This window comes from Crinia signifera, chromosome 5 (assembly GCF_055691185.1).
Source record: "Crinia signifera chromosome 5, ASM5569118v1, whole genome shotgun sequence".
Classification (NCBI taxonomy): Eukaryota; Metazoa; Chordata; class Amphibia; order Anura; family Myobatrachidae; genus Crinia; species Crinia signifera.
The window spans coordinates 142415846-142442398 of record NC_139221.1 but is presented as its reverse complement, the minus strand read 5'-3'; the positions used below and the strand labels follow the sequence as shown (position 1 = coordinate 142442398).

The 26553-nt window shown below is 41.0% G+C and overlaps 1 protein-coding gene across 3 annotated transcripts in view; it reads right to left on the bottom strand.

Moving 5' to 3' along the window:
* CDH12 (cadherin 12) overlaps nucleotides 1-26553 on the bottom strand; it is an 849072-nt gene that overhangs the window by 4713 nt on the left and 817806 nt on the right. For all 3 annotated transcript variants that reach the window (XM_083188087.1, XM_083188088.1, XM_083188089.1), the window contains 4 exons: nucleotides 26248-26384; nucleotides 12017-12138; nucleotides 10138-10255; nucleotides 6161-6412 (listed from right to left, as the gene is read on the bottom strand). In XM_083188087.1, the coding sequence (XP_083044213.1) occupies nucleotides 6161-6412; nucleotides 10138-10255; nucleotides 12017-12138; nucleotides 26248-26384 (629 nt within the window). The remainder of the gene's footprint in view (nucleotides 1-6160; nucleotides 6413-10137; nucleotides 10256-12016; nucleotides 12139-26247; nucleotides 26385-26553) is intronic.

The following is a 26553-nucleotide window of genomic DNA, read 5'->3' as shown; positions in this document are numbered from 1 at the left end:
ATCTTCTCCAACCAAAAGAGACTCTTGTATTCGTCTTCTTGTTATGTTACCCAATGGTCCTTTTTCTACCTTGGCCTTGGTAGATTCCGGGGCTGCAGAGAACTTTGTCTACTCAGTTTCTCAAGACCCATGGGGTAAATCGTTACAAGCTCCCTGCAGTCCTTCAGCTGTCCTCTATCGATGGCAGTCTGATTCCGTATGGATCCATCACTCATCGAACTGATTCCCTAGAGATCCAAGTAGGTGCTTTACATAGTGAGCGACTTTCCTTCCTGGTGATTCCTCAAACTAATCATCTGATAGTTCTTGGCCTGCCTTGGCTCCGAAAACACTCCCCAGTAATCGACTGGAAATCCAAGCAAATCCTGTCCTGGAGCAAGGAGTGCCATTCCACATGCCTACAGAAAGTTGTTCCAGTGCACGCTACTTCTTCACCTTTGCCTGATCTGCTTCCAATTGTGTATAAAGACTTTTCTGATGTCTTCTGCAAAAAAACGGCAGATAAAATACCTCCTCATCGTCCTTGGGGCTGTCCCATAGATTTGATTCCTGGAAAAAACCCTCCGCGGGGTCGAACTTATCCTCTTTCGCTCCGTGAGACTGAGTCCATGGCTCAGTATATCCAAAAGAACCTAAAAAAAGGGTTCATCCATCCTTCGTCCTCTCCTGCTGGCACAGGATTCTTCTTTGTCAAGAAAAAAGATGGGGGTCTTAGGCCCTGTATAGACTATCGAAAACTTAATGATATTACCATCAAGAATCGTTATCCACTTCCATTGGTTACTGAGTTGTTCGATAGGATTAAAGGGGCAAAGATCTTCTCTAAATTGGATTTGAGAGGTGCATATAATCTCATTCGTATTCGGGCTGGTGACGAGTGGAAGACAGCATTCAATACCAGAGATGGTCACTACGAATACTTAGTCATGTCATTCGGCCTCAGCAACACTCCTGCAGTTTTTCAAGAGTTTATGAATGAGATCTTCCGTGACCTCCTTTATTATTCTGTAGTAGTGTATCTCGATGACATTTTGATCACAGAACTTGCAAGAACATTGACATCATGTTAAAGAAGTCCTTTAACGACTCCGGGTCAATCAGCTGTACTGTAAACTCAAGAAATGTGAGTTTGAAAAAACATCCGTACCATTCCTGGGCTACATTATCTCGGGTTCCGGTTTGAGGATGGACCCTTCAAAAGTACAAGCTGTCCTAGATTGGACTCAACATTCAACTTTAAGGTCGGTGCAACACTTCATTGGTTTTTCAAACTACTACAGAAAATTAATTAAAAACTTCTCCGTCATTATCAGTCCTATCACTGCTCTTACACACAAAGGAGCCAATCCGGCTTGTTGGTCCTCCAAGGCTGTAGCAGCTTTTCAGCATCTGAAACAAGTCTTCACCACGGCTCCTGTCTTACGTCAACCTGACTATTTCCGTCCTTTCGTCCTCAAAGTGGATGCTTCTTCCCTAGGTGTTGGAGCAGTTTTATCCCAGAAAGCTGATGATGATGATGGCAGTATGCATCCCTGTGGGTTCTTTTCTAAGAAATTCCTTCCTGCCGAAAGAAATGATCCCATTGGGGAACAAGAGCTTCTTGCTATAAAACTGGCATTTGAAGAGTGGAGATACCTGCTTGAAGGAACTAAATTCCCAGTGTCTGTTCTCACGGACCACAAGAATCTACTCTATCTTCAGAACGCCCAATATTTGAATCCAAGATTAGCCCGATGGGCTTTATTCTTCACCAGATTCAACTTCTCCCTGTCTTTTCGTCCTGGTTCACAAAACCACAAAGCAGATGCTCTTTCTTGGTCCTTTTCCGCGTCCCAATAAGAACATGTTTCAGGTCATGTCCTCAATCCTTCCGTGTTCGCACATACCAAACTTTTGTCCTTTCCTCGTGGTAAAACTTTTGTGAGTCCGAAACATAGACCTGCATTACTCAGATGGGCACATGCCTCCCGTTTCTCAGGTCATCTTGGCATCAAAAAAACTTGGTGGCCATCCATGAAGACGGATGTCGCTTCCTTTGTTGCTTCTTGTATTCCTTGTTCTCAGCACAAAACTCCTCAACAGTCTCCAGCGGGCCTTCTTTAGCCTCTCTCCATTCCGGAATGTCCCTGGTCTCACCTTTCGATGGACTTTATTACTGATTTACCTGCTTCCCAACGTTACAACACCATATGGGTGGTAGTGGACCGCTTCTCTAAGATGGCCCATTTTGTCCCTCTCAAGGGGTTGCCCTCGGCTCCTAGACTGGCTCAACTCTTTGTCTCAGAGATATTTCGTCTTCACGGTCTGCCTAAATAAATTATTTCTGACAGAGGAGTGCAATTCATTGCCAAATTCTAGAGATCCCTGTGTAACGCTCTTCGGTCAAGTTGAATTTTTCCACGGCCTACCATCCACAAACCAACGGCCAAACTGAAAGGGTCAATCAAGACCTAGAAACTTTTCTTCGATTGTATTTGTCTTCTTCACAAGATAATTGGAGTGAATTATTGCCTTGGGCCGAGTTTGCTCATAACAATTCCTATCATTCGTCTTCAAACAAAACTCCTTTCTTTGTGGTCTACGGACAAAATCCTTGTGTTTCAGAGTTCCTGATGCTGCCAGTTTGTGAACTACCAGCTGTCAATTCTTCTCTTCGTTTCTTCTCAAGTATCTGGGAGAATGTACATTCCTCATTACAGAAAGCTTCCCAGAGATATAAAAAATTTGCAGATCGACATCGACGAGCTGTTCCTGCTTTAAAGGTTGGGGATAAAGTGTGGTTGGCCACAAAGAACATCAGATTATGAGTGCCTTCCGTGAAATTTGCTCCTCGCTACATTGGCCCGTATTCCATTGTGTCCGTATTATCTCCCGTGGCCTACAAACTGCAGTTGCCTCAAACCTTAAGAATTTCTAATTCCTTCCACGTCTCCTTGTTGAAGCCTTTAATATTGAATCGATTTCAAAAGAGAGTTTCCAAGGCGCCTCCTGTCCAGTCTCAAGGGGAGGTGGACTTTGAAATCAAGAAAATCCTAGACTCTAGAAATCGTTTGGTGGATTGGAAAGGATACGGTCCAGAAGAACGGACTTGGATTGATGCTTCCAGTATTGATGCCCCAATGCTTCTAAAGAAATTTCATCATGAATTCCCAGGTAAGCCAGGGAAGTGTCCGGAGACCACTTCAAAAGGGGGGGTGCTGTCACGATCCCTGGACAAAAGCAGCGCTTACCAGTTCGGGTCCAGCGTCGGGGTCTTAGGTCCCTTCATGTTGGTACCGGCTGGACGAGTCCTGCGGGTATGTCCCAGTGCTCGTGCCTGTCATCACCTGCCTACCATTGTGGGTCTTCATTCCCGGGCGCCATGTTGGCTTGGCCCTGTGTCTTACAGTGCGCCTCCATCTTCCCGTGGCCGCCCAATGGCTTTTTCTCCCTCATCTGTGCTCGTCCAATCAGGAGCTAGCCCGGGGGATTTAATCCCTCACCTGAGACTCAGCAGAGGCCAGTGCTTCGCTATCTCTCCCAGGAGGTAACCTGCGACCTGTGCTTCCCAGTGTGCTGCTGAGACCAGCTCCTGCTTCCAAGATCTCCCAGTGTGTACCGGCACCAGTGTTTCCACACCTGTGTGCTTCTGAGCTCCCTGCTTCCAAGTTTCCCTGTGAGTACCTGCACCAGAGTCTCCGCACCTGCGTGCTTCCTAGACTGTGCTCAATCATCTCCCTGTGATTACCTGTACCAGAGTCTCCACGCCTGGGTGCTTCCAAGACTGTGCTCTATCCGTCTCCCATTTGAGTACCTGCACCAGAGGCCGTATCCGTGTGTCTCCAGCTCTGCTGCTTCGCTGATCTCCCAGTGTGTACCTGCACCGGCGCTGCCGCTTCCGTGTGTCTCCAGCTCTGCTGCTCCGCTGATCTCCCAGTGTGTACCTGCACCGGCGCTGCCGCATCTGTGTGTCTCCAGCTCTGCTGCTCTGCTGATCTCCCAGTGTGTACCTGCACTGGTGTTGCCGCATCCGTGTGTCTCCAGCTCTGCTGCTCCGCTGATCTCCCAATGTGTACCTGTACCGGCGCTGCCGCATCCGTGTGTCTCCAGCTCTGCTGCTCCGCTGATCTCCCAGTGTGTACCTGCACCGGCGCTGCCGCATCCGTGTATCTCCAGCTGCTGTCCCACTGATCTCTCAGTGTGTACCTGCACCGGCGCTGCCGCATCCGTGAGTCCTCAGCTTGTCTATTCCATTGGGTCCCAGCGTGTCCTGACACTTGCACTTCCATCTCCGTGTACCTTGTGTTTCATTGCTCCAAGGATCTCCCAGTGTGTACACTTGTTCCATGAACTCTTGCTCCAAGTATCTCCCAGTGTGTACACTTGTTCCATGAACTCTTGCTCCGAGTATCTCCCAGTGTGTAAACTTGTTCCCTGAACTCTTACTCAAGTATCTCCCAGTGTGTACACTTGTTCCATGAACTCTTGCTCCAAGTATCTCCCAGTGTGTTCTCCTGTTCCATGGGTTATTATTCAAGTACCTTCCAGTGTGTATCTTTGTTCCATGAACTTGTTCCACGCTTCAAGTATTAATACCTGTGACTGTGACATCTTAATAAACGGTAATATTAATCCTAGCTTATGCGTAAGACTTACATTAAGCCTGCTACATTCCAGCCCTCAGTGTGCCCCCTAGCTTCTGGTCTGCAAACGAACTCACAAAATCCACGAGTCCTGACAGTATTGTTTTAGACGTACCTACTACCTGGAATGGCTTCTACAATTCAATTGGGATAGACTAATTGCTTCCCCAGGTGTGTTAGAAATCTAAATAATAGTTTGTGTTTACTGAGTAATTTGCTGTAACTATGAAATTACATTTTATGCATACATGTCGTTATAGAGAAAGTTTTATATTTTAAAAACGTATTGTACTGTACATATCTAGTATGTTCCTTTATTTTACCCCGTAAGCTTTACTAATATCTTGTAATGTTTGTGGACCCCACAAAAATGAGCACCCCAAGAAAGAGTGAAGGGGTGAATTCAGATGTTATCTTAGATATATACCAAGATCCCTACATTAAGGGTCCATTGGGTTTCTATGGGTCCTTATAAATTGTTACATTTACCAATGTATTCTGGAGTTATACAACTGTAACAAATGCCACTGGATCCTTCAGATACCTCTTTACAGTCCCATACACACATATTACAATAGCCCGGTTCAAATCTGGTAGCAAAGTAGTTTTAGATTTTAAAATAGTTGCTATGGATTTGAAGGCTGATTCTGATGATCTATCCGGGGCCCCCAAATATGATAATTGCAAGCAAAAATATTTATTTCTGTATCTCAAGTTAGGGTGACACTAATGTCCTAATTCAGACCTGGTCGTAGGGTAGATTTTGGTGCAGTGTGTAGAAACTAAAATCTAAATTTCAGTGTAAAAATAAAGTAGCTAGTACTTATCCTGCACAGAAACAAAATAACTCACCCAAATCGAACTCATGTTACATCAGCCCCACCTGCAGTGCAGCATGGTTTTTCCCATTTTGAGAACAAATTTGTGCTGTGATAGAGTCTGAATTAGGCCCAAAAATAAAAAAGTACTATATAACTACTTTAAAGAAAACATGTGTACAATGGGCCTGATTCAGACCTGACTGCATGGCAATGAATTAGCAGCGCAGTGCAAACACCATGGTAATAGCTGCCACCCTGACAAAGTTTATTCCTGCCCTTTGCAAGCCTCCCTCACCATTGAATTATTTCCCCATTGTGTGCAGCTGGTGTATAGCCCTGGAGTTACCCGGCAGCTGCAATGAAATCAGGATGATTGAGGCTGGAGCTGACCTCATACACCCTCCCTCCAAACGCATAGGCAGGCTAGCATTTTCCCTACGCACATCTGCAGTTTTCTGGCACTCCTATAAAGGCCAGCGATTAAAATAAGGAGCAGAATGATCTCCCGCATATGTACTGCGACCAGTACGCATGCGCAGTCTATCGATATTCGGCCCGCGTGCAAATTTGCACGTGATAAGATCTCCATCAGGTCCAGCATCACTATCCTTATATTATTTCATAGATAGATTTTATAATGTGTGTCCAAAACTCTAACAAACCTCCTATAATATCCCTTCATACTGAGATCTCTATATTTGCTTAGAGTTAACTTACCTAAAAGTATAATAATGCACAGCAAAATGGCTATCAAAGCACCAGTGCTTAAGCCAACAGGTAAAAAAATTGCTTCCACATTGCAGGATAGGACAACTCCTCTTGAATCACATCTGCATACGCTAATGGTCAGTGTGCTTGTACTGCTTTGGATAGGATAACTACTATCCTCCACCACCACTGGGAGAAGATAGAATTCTTTTTGTCTGCGACTGTATCCTTGTCTCTGTGCTTCTATGCCAGCTGAGTTGTCTGTAAAATAATAATACATACGTTCAGTAAAGCATTTATCAAGTTCGATTGCTGATCACATTTTTTAAATCTTTAAATATTCATTTAGTTAGATTTTTTAACATATTAACATGTTAGGGCGAGATGTACTAAGGGGAAAATTCGGTAAAACCCCTTTTTTACTGCATTTTCCTATGTATTAAAACCCGGCTGCACAGTTACCGCATAATAGGGTGTGGGCTTCTTTTCGCCGCCCGTCACCTCCGCCGCAAACCTGCCGACCCCCCTCTCCCCCTCCCTCTGGCTTACCTGGTCCAGGTCCTCTTGGACCCGGAAGGTAAAACCTTTCTCCCCCTAGTGACGCAGTCAGACGTCCTTCCGGCTGCAGGGGGGAGGAGGTGGCACCGGAGACATCCTGCTTAGCTGTCCCCAGCATGAGGGGAGCAGGAGGCGGCAGGGAGGTGACAGAGCACACCACATTACAGGTATCGCGGGGGGCCTCCGTCACCGCATCGCGATGCCAGCTGCATATGTTAGTACATATGCACTGGCATCCCGGCAGGTGGGCGGCGATGAATATTAATACATCCCGCCCGTTGTTAGTGAGCTATACAGTCTAAAATACAATAATGAGTTGAATACATGCATATTTAGTAAGAAGTAAAAAACACAGTGGGTATTATATGTTATACTATTAAGCTCACTCGAAGCAAATGCTTCGAAAGCTAGTAGATGTAGTGTCCCTTGCTGTAAACATATGGCAGTGTAAGCCCGCGTGATGCTTCCAAGGCTAGTAGATGTAGTTTCACTTGCTGCCAACAGATGTCACACGGACACTAGACATATATATATATATATATATATATATATAAAAAGTATTTTGCGGTCCGGCACTCACGCTTTGCAGAGATTCTTATTGCCAGGTGCCTTAAGTTGCAAATGTGTAGATATGGAAAGAATTACAGCGGCACTCATGGGCTTGTGAAAAATAATTGCTTCTTTTATTGTAGTATTTCTACGTTTCGGTCTGTCTCCAAACTGTCATCAGGGCAGGTTTGTCCTGCCCCAGCAAAACCCACCACAGATCATAGGAAGCCACCGCCCCCCTCACCTTCGCTCCGGCGTTAGTACGCTGGACGTTTCACAGCAGGGATGTTTCGTGGCAACTTGGGAGGACTCTGGTGCCTGGACTCTCCCAAGTCCCCCCGAGCTGCCCAGAACATCCCCGAGCCTGCCGCCTACGTCACTACAGTATGATGATTGGCGGCTGGCGGTGGGGGAGCTCTGGCATGCGATCATCGGGTACGCTGGAGTGGAGGGACCAAGGGAGACTACATAGTGGTATGCCTGGAAATTTTCTGAGACAGCCCACTGTGGCAGCGCAGCTGAGCCCGGAAAATTTCCGGGCATACCACTCAAGTGGTTAATGAATAAAATACATCAGTACTAAATTCTTTATATTTAAAGAACATGTTAATTTAGATAATTCAGCATCCAATTGAGAAATTAATACACATCCTAACACTCCCATTGTAATGTCTCTGTTCATACCCTGAAACACCCAATTTCATAGAAAGACAAATCTGGTTAGGTTATGTTAGAATTAGAATAACGTGGAGATATGCAAGGATGCACAAATTATCTTTTGCACAGGCACCATATGCAAATATTCCCCATGAAGAGAGATCCTTGTCCTAATGATAAAGAGGTATGAGGGGGATGCAATCCAGGATCACGGCTGTCAATCGCTCCCGACAGCCGTGATCCTGGCCCATTTGCAGCTTGCCCAGCAGCAAATCAGAAGGCGGGTTTCAATGTCCCACATGCTGATCGTCGAAAATGGGGCAATTTTTGGGAAAATGCGAAAATGTTGTCATTAAACCACTAAAAACATTCTCACTGAATTATAATCAAGAATGCACAATATGAAAAGTATGTTGGGCAAAATCTGAAGATGGCTTAAAAGGTTTTAATACTGACTACATATTGCAAACTTGAGAATAAATCACCGGATTTTCAGGTGCTAGTAATATGTACAATTCTGTTTAGAGGAAAAATGTTTTCATATTTTAGTTAGGAGCAGCTGCCAACTTGCAAAAGGTGAACAATAAAAGCAAGCACTGTGAGAACTTAAAAACAAATAGTACTGGCATGGAACAAAATAAATCAATACATATTAACATTTAAAAACCAACAAGAACAGTGCCTTAAATTATTTTTATATATTTTATATATTTTGTAGCAAGGTAGACTCAGTGGCATTATAATAAGACAAAAGGAGAAATGGAATTTGTACCCAAAAAATTGACAAGACAAAAACAAGTTGCAGCGCTTAAATGATAATAATAGGTGAATCAATTAAAATAGAATTTAAATAAAACAAATAATAATATTAGGCCCAATGAAATACAGAAATATAATTAATTAATTAATTAATTAATTAATTAAAAACAGAATATTCCAGATTTTAAGGGTTTGTAAATGACCCACAGTGTGGTTGGAAAATAACCTGCACTGTCCACAATACCGTGTTTCCCCGATAATAAGACACTGTCTTATTTTTTTTTTTTTCAGTCCAAAAACACCAAAGGGCTTATTTTTGGGGTAGGGCTTATTTTAGCTCCTCAGTCCTTCTTTTAGCTACATCATGCCCCTCAATCTCCTTATACTTTAAGCACACCTGCCGATTTCCTTTCCTTCTGCATTTTTCAGCCACTCAGCCTTTCCTCCGCCGCCGCTCAGTCACTCCCCTCCCGTCTGTGAACAGACGCCACTCAGTCCTTGAGGTGCCCAGTGACGTCACATGCACAATGCAGCCCTGGGACCGCTGATGCGAGCAGAGGCTTCAGCGGTACCAGGGCTGCTACCGTAGCAGCAGCATCCATTTCATGCGGGTGGGTGGGGGGGTTTAGCGGAGCTGGGAGTTTAGCACAGGGACTGGGCAAAATGGGGATTAAGCTAGGGCTTATTTTCGGGGTAGGGCTTATTTTGGACCGTTGTCCAGAAATAAGGGTAGGGCTTATTATTGGGGTAGGTCTTATTATCAGGGAAACAGGGTAGCAGCAGTCCCGATTGGTGATGAAGTCCACACGGCGTATTCTTGATGGTTCTACAACCGCTACCTTTTGGGGCCAGATATTTTTTTTAGGATTTAATTGAACTAATTGACTAACAGTTCCTGTTACACAAGTCTTCCCATGAGTTATTTTTGAACAATGTTAAAAGATAAATTGAGATTTTCACCATATTTATCCAATATTATCATTTGATACCTTATTTAATTACATATTTCTTTTCAAAGAAAATGATATACAGTTTAAGTAGATAATTATTCACCTTCTGTAGTATACTCTTGTGTACTTTTTATGATTATCTAATAAAAGTTGTAATTTATACTATTATCTGTATGTATACATAAAAGGTTTTTTTTGTCTGTCTTTAGTAAAATTAAGAGAGATATATTCGTAAGTGAAATTTTGTAATTATAAAACATGAGTTTTTCAAATAATACAGTTGAAGTTTATCAGAGTACAAAATAGCTATTTTAACGTACAGACAGAAAATAGAATGCAAATACAAATCAGTTTATGTTTCATCTCAGCTGAATAGATTAGATAGAAAGGGCTAAAAAATAAATATGATGTGATATCAGTAGTGTGTAAAACTTATTAACCAATTTGTTTTCTCGGTGTACTAATGTACGTTGTTATTGCAAACAAGTAAATTCATGTAATCAGAAGCCTTACTTTTATAGTCATGAATGGTAAAATTGGGATTTGTAGAACCATCAGGTGGCAATCTGAAGGAAAATCTCTGCCCTGCAGGGGACAGATCTCTGTCAGAGGCACCGATAATTTGGATGATCTGAAAGAAGATAAGCATAGAGAAATATATTTTACAGACATTTTTTAATGTGACCATTATCTATAAAAATACATCAAAGATATTTACTCCAAAATTCAAGTTGCATTTTTAATATAAAGAAAAAATAGAGAACAATGGGTGGTGACAGAAACAGAATTTAAAATATATTGTTATCCATGCTTTTTTTTTTAAATAATGTCCTTGATGTGGAATATCATCTATACAAATATCTAGTGTCTGATTGTGTGTCTCCAAAACACTGCCATCTGTTGACTGCAAATGAAACTACATCAGTGGTACTTAATCAGCCTACAATATCCATTTAAAAGGTCAGCAAATAATTGGTTAAATTCCTTAAATCAATAAACAGAAATCATAGAGGCAATTATCCCCCCCCCCCAAAAAAAAAAAAAAAAAAAAAACTGACTATATGGGAGCAGGAAACAGCCTGCTTACATACCCCAGGCAGCAGTGAATTGGTTTGCAACCCAGTCAGGTGACCAAAAGTGTCTTCTCCACAACTATTGGTTTCACCAATTTGATGTTCGGAGGCTCCTTGTTTCTTCTTTGTACCAAAGGAGTGTTAGTACAGTATGTGTATTTCCTCTCGGCCTTCTATGTTCAAGTACTTACTGTAATATTTGCTAATAGCCACCTTTTGTTATTTACTTTAAGGAAACACCCAACAAATACTTGGCCTACAGAACATTTCCACCAAAAATTCATCATCTCCTCAAGCTATGTGTCCGAATACTATAAACCGTAAGTGGTGGCACTTCACTTCCGGTAATGAGATAAACAATCCCTGATGATTTCAAACATATAATGGTGAACGAAAGAGATTTAAATATTGCCAAGAGGAACTACACACACCAACACTACTTAAGGACTATAACTGGCTCCCAGAACATCAAATATGCGAAACCAGAGGTTGTGGGGACCAGACTTTTGGTTACAAAAACGGCACTTCCAGTCATCTGATGAGAACTCTCTTCATAAGGGGGATCACTTACCAGGATGCAAACATCCTTGATAGAGGGCCCTATAACCCAGATCGAATTGGTCATCACATGTGTATACTGTGGGTGTGAGAGCTGTATTCCTTTTGACATTTCCATCTACAAAGCTCGTGAGTGTCAATCAAATATTGAGCAGTCCAGAACACCCTGTTTTGCTTTTTCTATCCCTCTGGATACTGACCACCAATTGAGGGTATGCTTTATGTACAAATATACAGCTTTCAACTTGTTTTTTATTTATCCTATACCTTCTTTGTTTTTTTCTGGACATTATTACTGTGTTTTTCCAATAAATGTTTTAAAGAAATTCACAACATGAGGGGTTTGTTTGCAATGTATTGTGCTGATTTTTTCCACAACTGCCTTCAATTTCTGCACATTAATATATATAATGCAGAGAGAATAAGCTTCACTTCAGGGCTAGTGAAAGCAAAAAACAATTTAATGTGGTTGTTCTATGCAATTTTCGGGCTTATAGCCCGTCTTCAGGACTCTTCAAGTGTCCTGAAGACGGGCTATAAGCCCGAAATGGGGAAACGGCATATACCAACCACAGTAAATTATTTTTTTTGCTTTCACTAGCCCTAGAGTGATGCTTATTCTCTCTGCAATGTAACTGAAGGATCCGACTTAGGCGGGCACCCGGGTAATCATAACAGCTGTACCTATATATAAATGTTTTTAATTTAAACATGGACACAATATTATATATGTATTTATTAAAGTATTTACTTTACAGTACCTGTCCTGGTTTAGCATTTTCACATACTGAAGTTTCATATGGCACCGTCACTTCAGGTGGAAATTCATTTACGTCCAGAACATTTATGATGATTTTTACTAAGCTTTTCAATTGTGGATTACCTAAGGAAAATATATATTATATAGTAAAAAAAATGCAAACATAGCAAAAATAGTGCATACAATGCTATAATTAAAACTCTATGATGCAGGCATAGGGCCTGATTCAGCATGAATTGTTGTATATGCTAAGCTGCTCACAGCAGTTTAGCACACGCAATCCATAGCAATGCAAATGCAGGAGGAGGTGCATACCACCTCTTACCTGTATTTTCCATTGCTAAAACTGAGATGGAATAGCAGTTCTAGATGAACTCTACAACCATATATCACAATTTTGTTCTGCAACTGCAAGTCTACATAAATCTGACCTTATTCAGACTTACAGTTTTAGGAGGCTTTGAAAGTTCAATGAATCTTTGAATGTAATGTAGTCCTTGGCCTCAACACTTCTGATAACCTAGGGGAGTGGTAGCCAACTCCAGTCCTCGAGAGTTACCAACAGTTTACGTTTTCCAGCTCACCTCACAGGTACACATGTGCACTCATTACTGACTGACAACTTATAAATGATCCAAAGGTGGATCTAAGTACTTCACTTATGATTCTGTGAGAAGACCTGTAAAATGTTAACTGTCGGTAGCTCTTGAGGACTGAAGTTGGCTACCCTTGGCCTAGGGCAACACAACCTTGTTTTCCTAAACCCTGACCACCTATTCCCCTATTCCTTGCTGAAAACACTTTTGCCTTTTAAACAGGCAGAGGCATTGAAATTTTGAGATCACAGGACCCTTTCTGCACACGCAATGAATTTATACGTACTAACCATCATTTCCCTACAAAGTGCGGTGTGTGCAGCAGCAATTATTGTTGCACATTATAGCAGCTTAAGTGCTTTCTCCAAACAAATAATCTAATTTGCAGTAGTTTTTCAAGTAAGGTCAGGGTACAAGAATATGAGATAGCCCCCATAGGATGTCTGAGGTTATACCCCTCTTCTAATTATTAAGTTCTAGACTCTGAAGTTGAATTGTTCATTGTTACTTTATTAGAGGATCAGTTATCTGGTGGAGCAGGACCACTGATGAACATAGGTGCATGGTTAGCTACATCAAGACTTGCCCTAATGCTAATCAATGTGAGTGGTCATGAAACAACCCATTTCCTTAATCTTGGTGGCTGTGAAATTTAACATATTGACATAGAGCCTAATTCAGAGATGTATGCAAACCTGAATATATACGTACATCTCCATTGTTTTTTGAACTGTACTGAGTATATGCAATTATGTGTCTGCAAAGATGATTGCAGTGCCTTCTATGGTGCAGCATGATTAACATTCTGCGGTCATTTGATGGAACTAAAAAATGTTAGTGCAGATGCTGCATAAAAAGATGCAGCAGTTGTAGCTACTGTGTTAATCTCTGAATTAGACTTACTGTTCCTTTAAAGTAATTGAAATGACATTGTAGCTCTTCATTCATTCAGTAGTCCAACATTATATCAACCAGTGCTAAGAGCATTTTATTAGGTTAAGTATATTGAAGTTTTCTTAATTTTTTTTAAAACCTTCATTTTGTAAAAATTTTATTATACATTTAACCTGCGACCATTAATTTAACTACAATTATTGAACCAGTTATGTACAAATTAAACAATATTGATTTTGATACAGACATCGGAAATGCATTACCAATATACATGAATGCTATTTACTCTGGAAATATGGTTTAATCCCATCTGCTATCCAGATGCATGCACTGTAGTATTTTCTAGACAAAACATATCTAACATAACAAACATAAACACTAATACCCCTTTCACATCGCAGACACGGTTTAAAAACCGGTATTTTAAAACGGTAATTAAAACGGGTCAGAGCCTTAACAGTGACCCAGATTACCGTTTTAAATACCGGTTAAGTGTCATTCATAGCACTTGAAACGTTTCATCCAGAACACGTTTCAAGTGCTATGTGAGCCACTGTGGGTTGTGTCGGGGGGGGGGGGGGGGGGGGGGGGCGTTATTAACCCTCAGCTGTTAGTGATTGGTATTGGTACTTTATTATCTGTCTACCTGGCTGTGGAGAGGCGGTGTACAATGACAGCTGTCAGGAGGGGGCACCCCTGCATCTCGCGATGTGTGTGTACAGTACCTCCATAGTGTGCGCTACTGCCCCCGGCTTCTGCCATGCTGCTGCCTCCGCTTCCGTGAGTGGGAGGGAACACGCAGGGGGAGGGGCTTACGCGGGTAATTTGTACATAAAACACACGGCTGAGCGGCGGCTACCATTCACGCTCCCCCTCCCCAGTACGCGTCTAATCCGCGCCTCCCCCGATAATGCGCTGCAGCTGCTGTGTGGGATGTGGGATGTAGTACAACCATGTCGCCCCCTGTCTGCCGATACTTATGAAAGGCACGGAGGGGGGCGGCAGGTCTGGCAGCTTGGGCTGTGCTCTCAGCGGCCGCGCCCCCTCCCCGTAACGTCCCTGGGGCAGACGCTTCCTGTGCACTGCACTACATGTCCCGGCGTGCTGTGCGGCGGCGAGCTCGCAGCGTTGGTTACTCCTGGTTACCAGAACAATGAGCGGCAGCCAGTGTGCGAGCTAGCCGTGTGCGCCGCGCATGCTCCGTAGGTGCCCGGGGGGTAAGGGGGCATACCAGTGTCACTCTGACTGACATATATATATAATATGTGTATATATAGGGTCAGGGGCTAGTAGTACATGCCGAGGGCAGCAGCAGTCACACTTCACCCGCTGACAACATAATACCCCCCCCCTTGCACACAGGTGCACACTTCAGGGTGCTGCTGCTTCCTTTCGCCTCAGCATCCTCCTCCATCAGCTCCCCTCCGCTCGCCGATCACCGATCGCCGGAGCACAGGTACAGGGGGGGGGGACAACGACTGGGGGGACAGAAGCTGGTCACGGGGGTGTCCCGTAGAGGTGCTGCGCCAGTGGTGCACACCTGGACACCACTGGCGCGCACCTATTGTATAGCAGTGGGATTGTGTGTCCTGTGTGACATATAGGAGGGGAGGGGGCGCCACAAATTGTGCTTGTGCTTGTGTTGTTTGCCTGAAATACCGTTTCAGACAAACTGTACACATTCACATTGCACAAAAAACGGCAAGGAACCGTGTAGGACTCTGCTTTTTACACGGTTCGAAATGCCAGTTAATTTAAAACGGTAAATTGCCTGTGGTGCATTCACAGTGCACCCTTAAACGTTTTAAAAAGGGAAAAAAACGGCAATATACCGTTTTAAAAGTGCGATGTGAAAGGGGTATAAATCTAAATGTTTGTTTTTCAACAATCCATCATTACCATATTATTCTTTAGAGAGTTGTAAAAAACATTGAAAAAATTACTGAGCCAAGGTCTCTAAGAACCCACATATGTAAGCCATCTGCTCTGAGAAATAGATTTTCAATAACATTTTGGACCAAGAGTTCTATCAACCATAATAATATGCTTGGTGCCCAAGCAACATACTTTTTTACAGTAAAGAAAATATTGATTATATTTACTTATACCTGTATAACAATGTCCCTTTTGATCATTATGTTATTTTAATTTATTTTGGAATAAACAAGTTTATTTCCCACCATTATTAGTGACATACAGTATCTTAACCATACTGACAAGTTGCTTTTCCTTTTCCGATGTACTATAACTCATCGGTCATATTCACAAATGAAGATTATGTCCAGAATAGTGTATAGTTCTGCAAGGATGGCAAACATATTACTGTATAAATTAGTTTATATGCAAAAATGCAGATACTTTGCCAGGGTGCTGTTTTATGTAAAGAGTGGTATATGTTTTGGGTAATTAATAAATTTTATTTTGACATCCTCGAGAATTTAATTTTTTTTGTCATTTTACACTTTAAATCCAGTATCTGAGATAGTACACAGACTTTGGACTTTGTTTTATGTTCTGAAACCTTATTTCATGCACAAATAAAAAAGTTTTGTGTGTATTTCAAGTGTTTGATGTGTTTGTAAAACATAAATGCAAGATACCTCAAAATACATCACTGAAATATAAAATTATTCTGAAATACAGAATAAGCCGTTATCCAAAATTCTTCTGGTCCCGAGCATTTTGGATATGGGATACTCAACCTGTATACTATATTTATTTCTACTTCATTTGTATTTGATTCTCATACAAATGTATTAACACATTAAATGTATTTACATAAAAAAAATTACATTTTATATCTACAATACATCTTTTGTTTAAAAAAAAAATACATAATTCTAAAATATGAGTTGAAGTGATCAATGTAATAATTTTTGTCCTAAAAAATATTTGATTTTATCTGTAAGTTAATTTCAAATAAACTACATTGTGGGCGCTTTTTTTATATAAGTACTCTACAAAGGCTAAATGCCATGTTTCTGCTTTTATATATGTTTTCCTGTGCAAAGGAACATAGTAAATAGTGATGGGGGGGCTAGTATTTGGAACGCAATCAATTTTGGAAGAACCAGAAGCCAGTTTACCACTGTGCAGATGTAGTAACTGCCTACTGGAGCCTTTAGTTTTCTCTGTCTGAGTTTTTTTTCTCGCAAATGTGATTCTAATATGAATCAAATGACAAACACCTCCACAGACTTCTAACATTGCATAAAGAGTATATCCCATCTGTCACAATCATGAATATTTTATATCTGTGAAAATAATTTCAGTCTGTGACTGTCAACTTTGGTTTGTAAAGAGAAAGTGTGTCAGTAAAACACTTGGTAATCCACACTAAAACTTCTGACACATGCAATAATATCTTCATCCGGAGGCAAAGCACTGCATTAATATTTAGTTGGAGGTGTTGCGTTAGAATTGCCTTTCAGCTGTATTTTTTTAAAGATTACATTCTTTAGTCAAGTAAAATTTGTGTCAAGTCTCACTTAAATATAACATTACTCTCATTGTAAAACAAGTTCTAAAGTTCACTAGAAGCTACAATAGTTTTCCAAAACAAATGTGATGAAATAACATTTAATGTCAGTCACAGATGCCTTGCAGCATTACAAGATGCATAGGGACGGCAGCCTTTGTACGTTAGATATGGAATATTTATGTTACTGTTATTGAATGTGCACATGATAGGTCTAAAATATCATTTATTGTATATTAAAAACAAAATGTAGAAAATGTAGAAAATCGTATTTTTGACTACTTAAAGCTTCTTTATACAATTTAAAATATAATAATATACTAAATTGCTTGGTTGCTGGGGTGGATTGGACATAGGTCTTACTCAAAATTTTCCAATGACATCATAGGTTCTTAAATTTTAATTATTGAAGGCTGGACCCATCATTCATAATCCCTTCCCAAGGACCAGTCACAATATACATTGGGAAGAGGAAATGAAAACCATGGTAAAAAGAAAGCAAAGATTTTGCCTGATTTGTTTCATGTTCATTTTGCAAAAAATAACCAAGCAATTAAAATATTATCCAAAATTTCAAGTGTTGGAAATATAATTGAGATGGATACATTTACTTATCACAAGTGATAGCAAAAATATTGTTTATACGTTCAGAATGTTGTTAATGTAAGAAAACACCTTTATTCTGCGTAAACACTCTAAACGCTAACTATTCTGTAATATATTGATCATACAGCCAACAAACAATATATAGTGTGGGAGGCTTCAGCAGTTGTGTACACCTCATATATATGAAGAAACAGATAAATTGTGTCATCCCCTGCAATATAGCAGCTGCCAACTTTCCTTTGTCTACATCATGTGCATTTGCCTGTTTGTACAGACATAAACCTCATGACCTATATTCTGTTTGCAGGACCCACCAACAATCATGTCACTGTTGGTTTCTTTATCCAAACATATCAGTTGGCCAATTACCGATGGTGTTTGCTATGCCACATACTTGCCAATTAGTAGGTTGATGGGCCAACTGTATACCCACATTATAGAGAACAACACAGCCATGAGAAATTTGATATTGAGAATATCGATGAATATTAAGCAAGACTAAGAACAAAATTCAGTTTTGGTATACAGTTAATATTAAATCTATCTAATTTGGAATTGTGTGTGTGTGTGCGTGCGTGTGTGTGTGACAGGGGAAGAACAAAAGTAGATGCCATACTTATAATTTTCTATGCATACAATTCAGAAAGAGTTTGAAATAATTAAAAATAAGGGAATGGGGAAGGAGGATTTTTTTTACAGAGATACAAACTGAATTAAGTGTTAGTCTCTTAGGCGCATTACCATAATACATTTTGTTTGCATAATATATGTATTGTAATTTGGGATTACAATACATATATTATGCAAACGCATCACTCTGTGCTTGAATCTTGGCAGCTTGTCAAAATGCCTTACTTCTCTAAGCTACATTATCAGCGTAGCACCTGTTTGAATCCTGGCAGCTCGCCAGCTGCCTTACTTCTGTAATCTACGTTATCAGCGTCCTACACTGACTTTACGGCAGCCCAGCGCTGACAGGTCATTGTGGTACTTGTAGTTCCAAAGAGTAATAGACAGCCCGGCACACCACTAACAAAGGGGCGTGTTAATTTTGATGCTAAATTTAGACGCTGTAGCATCTTAATTTAGATGCTAACAAAGGGTGCATCTAAATTTAGACGCTCTAGCATCTGAATTTAGACGCTCTAGCATCTAAATTTAGATGTTCTAGCATCCAAATTTAGACGCTCTAGCATCTAAATTTAGACGCTCTAGCATCTAAATTTAGTTGGGTACAGTGGTACATAGGTGTTCAGTGTGCAAAGCACTATTAAACCTGTTAACAATGACACTAACACAACGACGTAACAGCTGTTTTCATGTAGACATACCGACCTTTTCATACCCCACTATCCACGTCGGCATGGAGTTGATTTTATATAGAGCCAACAAGCCCGAAGCATGGTGAGCGCAGCTGGAATACATGTGAAGTTATCCACGTCCCCATGCTTCGGGCTCGGTGGCTCGCTGTGCTCGCCACACTATATAAATTCAACTCCACGCTGATGTGGATAGTGTGGGTATGAAAAGGTCGGTTGGACGCATACCGCATCGCCTCCCGGGGCTCGCTGTGCTCGCCATGCTTCGGGCTGGCGTGGATAGTGGGATTGTTTCAAGAACACATTCACACCTGCCATATCATACACCTGAGACAGTAATGATGACATGTGTTAACTGGTAACTGCTTTTTAGTGAATAATAAAGAAGATGAATGAAGAAAAAATCATTAAATAACATTACAATTAATTTGAAGAAGAAAAAAAGACTCAATTGTTTTTTTGAAAGAAGTCATTCTTCAGCAACTGCAGCGCCATAATCAGCAGTTGAAAACGACGCAGCAGCTGAGGTCTACACTGTTGCCTCTGGCTCTGCAGAATCAACTTTGTCTGCCTGGGGGAGCAGGTTCAGCGTGTGCAGGATGCGCAGGAAGGGGTCTTCTGCACCCAGTGTCTTTCTCCAAATAAACTCCGGGAGGTAGAAGTCCAGTTGATGTTGTGCAGTGCCCCTTTGGTGCTTATTGCACCACTTACAGGATCCCCACAGCCTTTTTATATTTTGAGTGTGAACCCCGCTGTCTGGATCCACGAAGTGGTAGCAGTGGTTCACTCTGGCGTGTTGGTACCCAGCCTGCTCCAGCTGCTCTGTCTGGTATGCCCTCCAGCAGTCGGAATATATGGTGGTCCCAGGCTTCACGCGCCCTTCAATGGCAGTCTGGAGATGCCCCTGAAAATCCACTGCTGGGGCAGCATGCGGCCAATGTTGCTCTTTCGCTTGACGAAGAGGCTTTCGTCAACCTCTACTATGGTGCCAGGCCCACCAATTTGCTGGTGAGGCTGTGACAGGAGGTCGATAGTGCAGGCCTCCTGCATTAAATTACTGTACTGGACAGTGGTTGCCTGGGATATGTAGAGATGGTGCTGGCAAAACTTGATGCTGATCAGCTCCTCTGCCCAGCAGAATACAAATTGTATTAGGGTGACGATGGTCAGGTGACACCCTCTGAACCATTGTGCTGCCCTCAGACTGAATTTCTTGGCACAGCTGCGGATATGGCAGTGCTACATCCGCTCCCTCACACTGAACCTCATTGGGTGCCCTTTGGGGCAGGTCTGGGTCTCGGGTAGGACATTGAGGCCCTGCAAAAAAGCCACCTCCTCCTCCTCAGTCTGAGGCAGATTAAAGATGGTCAGCTTCTCCATGACTGTTCTATACGTGTGTCTCTCACAGAATCTCACAGCTGACTGACTCCACTACCTGTGTACCGCTCAATCTACCAGCTGACTTACTACGCAAAAGCTGACTGACTACGCTAACTGCGTATCGCTCAATCTACCAGCTGACTTAGCCGCAAGAACTAGGCGCTGTTTCTGACAGGGACGCTAATTCTGACTACGATGACTATGCTAGAATGAGACGCTAGATGCTTTTCAATAAATATGATGACTACGTTAGTCGCAAGAACAGTACTGCCTACGCTGACTACACTATGCTACTTCTGACTGACTATGCGATATTTGTTTATGGAAGCTGATAACGTAGATTACAGAAGTAAGGAAGCTGGTGAGCTGCCAGGATTCAAACAGGCGCTACGCTGATAACGTAGCTTAGATAAGTAAGGCAGTTTGGCAACCTGCCAAGATTCAAGCACAGAGTGGCGCGCGCTGCTGTCGTGAAACTAAAGTACAGCTAAACCTCTTTTTTTGGGAGGAGGGCTTGGAGAGAGGGAGGAAACTTTGTGATATATTTAAAAAAATAAGTTTTATTAGATATATATTAAAATAGATGCTATTGATAGTGTATCATTTTCATCTAGGTCAACATAGGGATGAATGGGAATGTAATTTCCAACATTAAACCACATCTAGCCTCAATTAGTGTACAACTTCATTCACAATACTTTGAGCAAGGTATCTAGATACTGCAGTCATAGCTCATGAGGATAGTAAAGGATTAAGATTTGAAAAAAAAACTTGCTTCAACCTAATGTATGTTGACCTTTCGTACATACCAACATTAAGCACTGCTAAAATTTTACATGTCACCCTATCGACCTGGATGACCTTTGGTACCTTTTGACCTATACATGTTAACTATATCTGTTAAACCTGTTTACTAATAACAGAAATAAAGGTTGAAAAAAAGACGTTAGTCCATCGAGTTCAACCTATTTGTCTTGTAACTACTGACTTGAGTAAGTCATCTATATGATTCCTTTAGTGGCCAAGAAGTTATTCAGTTTTGATTAACAGTACTTGCTGCAACCACTCCCACTGGCAATGAGTTTCAGAATTTTACTGCTCTTATGGTGAAGAATCCTCTTCTTAATTCAGTACGGAATATATTTTCCTCAAGCCTCAGTACATGCCCAGTTCATTATGATTCCCAATTCTGTATTTGAACATGCTAATCATATCACCTCTTAACTTCCATTTCTAAAGTGAAAACATATTCAGCCTGGTTAGCCTATCTTTGTATTCTAGTGATTCAAGACTTTTACTAGTTTAGACGCCCTTCTCTGTACCTGTACCAATTTGTTTATGTCCTTTTTAAGTTTCGGCACCCAAAATTGAAAACAGTATTCCAAATGCAGTCTCACCAATGCCTTGTAAAGAGAAACTATCACATTGACATATCTTGAATCCATTCCCCTTTTAATGCATGCCAGTGTCATGTTTGCATTTGCTGCTGCACTTGAGCAGTGTGCATTATTACTCAATTTATTATCTATGATGACCCCGAAGTCCTTCTCCACTACAGAATTACCTATATTAAATCAGTTTAGCCTATAAGTAGCTTGTTGGTTTTTATTCGACTAATGAACAACTTTACACTTTTTTAAAACTGCATTTTCCACCTTTCCCCCCACCTTACGTCGCTCTGTAGTGTATCTATATCCAAATGTTATCTCCTATCCTTAAGTTACCTAGTCTTATTAATAACCTTTTATGAGGTAAGATATTAAAAGCTTTAGTGAAATCAAGAAGTATTACATCATCAGATGTACCATCTTACTGACTTCCACATAGAAGCTAATTAAATTAGTCTGGCATGATCTATTGTGATGAACCCATGCTGAGCTTTACTTATCACCATCTTCTGTTCTAAGAAATTTTGGATACTTTCTCTTATTATTCCTTCTAATATTTTGTAAGATTGACCAGTCTATAATTTTCAGGGTTAGTTTTGCTACCTTTCTTCCATATTGGTACTACCTTAGCGATACACCAGTCCCTTGGAACCATCCCAGAGTTAATTGATTAATTGAATATCAGAGATAATGGCAGTGCTATGACAGAACTATATTATTTTAGTATCCTAGGTTGTTTTTGATCCGGACCAGGAGATGTGTCACTATTTAGCTCCTGTAATCTATTTTTGACTAATTCCTCACTTCATCACACATTTTGGGAGCAATCTAGAGCTTTCTATTTTTCTTCTATTACCAGGGTACCCTGCTTATTTTTTTAGTGGGACAATATTTTACTTTCTTAACAAGTTTCCCATTTATATAGCCTATTTATATAACTGTAGACATTTTTTGGATTAGATTTGCAACCTGCTGCTATTTTTTGTTCGGTCTCTAATTGAGCCATGTTGATTGTATTTTCACATTTCTTATTACATTCTTTATATGCAGCAAATGATTCGGGTGTCCCATTTTGTTTATACCCTTTGAATTACCTCCTTTTAGCCATTTCAAATATGAGTTTGTTGTTAAGCCACATTGGTATCCTTTTGACATTTTTTCTTTTATTTACCCTAGGAAACAATTTATCTGTGCCCTCCTGCATAATTTAGTACTACATACCTCTAAACAATCCCTTCCAGTGTACATCCTTTAAAGACTCTTCAAACATTCCAAAGTTTGCATTTCTGAAATGTATAGCCCTAGTGCTCCAATATAAGTATCTGGATAGCATTTGAAAACATTCCTTTTGACCATAAAAAATATGAGCCAATATATGTTTACCATTGTAATAATTCAATCCACATAAACTGTCAATAAAGGGTATTTATTAGCAGATATGTATATGTGTAAGGAACAGCAGGGTTCACAAGAATAGTCTATATCCAATAGCTTCTACTGCCTCTCAATGTCTGCAGCACAGTGGATGGATTATGAGAGATTAACCTGGCTGGTATTAGAGGAAGAATGAGCATTTCTGCTGTTAAGGGAGTAGTGAAGGCAAACATGTTATCTAAGAGATAAGTTTGTGTTTGCTACTTACAGTAAATCAGTTATTATTACTATTATTTGTAAAACTTCTGCCAAAACAATTGAGCAATACTCATCTGGCTGCTGAAACTGGCTGGTAGAATTCAGAGAATCCTTACCTACTATATTTGCAAGTACATTTTTTAAGTTTTAAGTTTTAAGTTACTCAGCAATGTATCCATCTTTGTGGACGATACAAAACTTAGCAAAGTCATCAAATCATCAGAAGATGTCACCATGCTTCAAAATGATCTTGCAATTCTAGATGAGTGGGCAAAAAAATGGAAGATGAGGTTCAATGTAGATAAATGTAAGGTTATGCACCTTGGGAGACACAACCAGTGTGCAAGTTACAACCTTAGCGGGGAGGAACTGGGTAATTCCATACTTGAAAAGGATCTAGGAGTCCAAATAGACAGCAAACTGGGATGTAGTGCCCATTGTAATGTAGCTACAAAAAAGGCCAACAAAATTCTGGCATGTATTAAGAGGGGAATGGAAACTAGGGACTCAAGGGTAATTATGCAACTGTATAAAGCATTGGTGAGACCTCACCTCGAGTATGGAGTGCAGTTCTGGGCCCCACACTATAAAAAGGACATCATAGAATTAGGAAAAATCCAAAAGCGAGCAACAAAGCTTATTAGGGGAATGCAGAATTTAAGCTACGGGGAGAGATTAAGCAATTTGGGACTATTTACATTGGAAAAAAGACGTTTAGGGGGGACATGCTCAACATGTACAAGTATCAAGGGCCAATATAAGGAACTGTCACACATCCTCTTTTCTACTAGAAAGGAATCTAGGACACAAGGGCATGAGTATAGATTAGAAGAAAAAAATATTTCATTCAGCTACTAGAAAGAATTTCTTTACGGTCAGAACAGTCAAACTCTGGAACTCTCTTCCCAGAGAGGTGGTAACGGCTGGCTCATTAAATGCGTTCAAGGCAAAGTTGGACAAACATTTACTGGATAAAAACATCCATGGGTACAAATAAGAAATATAATCTGTAAAATATCAGAACCTACCAAATCAGCAATGGATATCTATACCAGGTTGATACCAGGTTGAACTAGATGGACGCAAGTCTTTTTTCAGCCTTAGCTACTATGTAACTATGTAACAATACATTTCCTGGCTCACATTTGCTCATTGGAACTGGAAACCAAGACTATATCAACATTCTTCTTGTTTTATGTTGATTGCTATTGTGAGTTTTAACATGTCACTAAACATTCATAGATCAGGACAGAAACTAGGATTTCTGGCACCTGGGGCAAACAAGAAAATTGGTGCCCCGCCCCCCCAAATAATATTAGGAGTTTGTCAGTGGCACTTTAGAAAGGAAGAACAGACCCAGGCCACACAGGTGCAAGTAGAATTTTTTTATCATGGTGGCATTGATAGTGCGCAACGTAGATGCAAGAAAAAAAATTGTTGTGAGGGGGCGTGGTCACACAAAGAGAGTGGAGTGGCTACATGACAATAGGGGTGTGGCCACATTATGCTACACACACCGTAATGCCCATTACACATCATGCCAGACTGTAACATCCATTAAACATGATGCCACAAACCGTACTATCCATTACACATGACCGCACATCGTAATACCAATTACATGTATAATACATTGTATCGCACCTCACCTCTATACACACACACACATATATATATATATATATATATATATATATACAGTGGTCGAAGTGGGGCGGTATACGGGGGTATGGCATACCCCCACTTTAATCTGAAGATAAAAAAAAAAAGTTTTTTTTCCCCCTCAGGATGCTCTCTGATCACTCAGCAGCACATATTGTGCTTTTGTAATACCCCTGTACAACGGGGCAGTCTGGCAGGGGACGTTGATGGACAGGGAGGTGTCCGAAGGTGCGCACTATATTCACTCTTTACTTTTCCATACCCCCACTTCAAAATTTCCATACCCCCACTTCAACATTTCCACTTCGACCACTGTATATATATATATACACACACACACACACATATAAACACAGCCCATAGGGCATCTTACCACTGGTGCTGGGTCACTGCAGTGCTGCTACTGGGTCATGGAGCCTCTGGCCGGGAAACTTATGGCAGGGAGGTGGGGGATTGGGTGTAAATGACGTGAAAAATGGGGAATGGGCTGGGGGGTGATCTCCTACTTGGGGGAGATCACAGCCTGTCCTACTTGCTGTCGGCACCAATGTTCCCTGTCTAATTGCCAGGGGGTCTAATTGCTGCTGTCTAATTTCTGGATGGTGGGTGGCACCTGCTTAGGGGGGAGGGCAGCCCACTCTTCTTGCTGTTGGCACCGCTGTTCCCTGTCAGTGTGACAGGCACAGGACCAATGATATCACTAGGTGGGCGGGTGCCCGCCATGGCCCGCACACCCAGTAATATCATTGGTCCTGCTGTTGCCAGCTTCCACTGTTTGCACTGACAGAGAACAGCGGCACCAACAGCAAGAAGTTTGGGCTGCCCTCTCCCCTAAGCAGGAGCCACCCACCCCTGGCAATTAGACAGCAGACAGCAAAGGGTGCTGCGGATGGCCCTCTAGTCCAGCGTCTGGGTCCCATGACCCCCTATGGCCCTGCATAGATACATAGGTAATGTAGCACTTAGGACTTTTTATCATTTATTAAATTGACCTAAATGAGTTTACTAAGTATAGCTATTTTTATGTTGGTATTGCGCAGGCTGTTTTGAGTCTTCTTCCCTCTTTTTGATATTTATGTTTTGATGATACTTGCCTTTGCCTTATAGTTTTGGAAGAGCTCTTATCATGTTCTGATATATTACTTGAGAAATCTTGATAATATTGATTTTTTGTTTTGTTTGGGGATATCTTCACTTCCAATATTTAAAATGCAATTGAAAAAATATCTCTTATTAATACGTTCAGAATTGTCAAGAATTGTTATTAGGATACTTACTGATTTTACTTGCAATTATAGATATATTAATTTGTGCATTGCTTTCTCGATCCAGCAACTCATTTGTTGCAATGGTTCCCTCTATTGCATCAACAGCAAAATTGTTGTCCATATCACTTCTTGAATCAATAGAGTATCTATGATTAAAAATTAAATGAAAAACATAACATTAAACATTGAAAGGTAGGTGTGTTTGAGGGTTACACTCCACATGTATATAATATTTGTTATGACATTGTTGATATGAATTGCAGAGTAATAATTTATGACAATTTCTGAATTCATTATTTGAGCTATGTGTGGTTA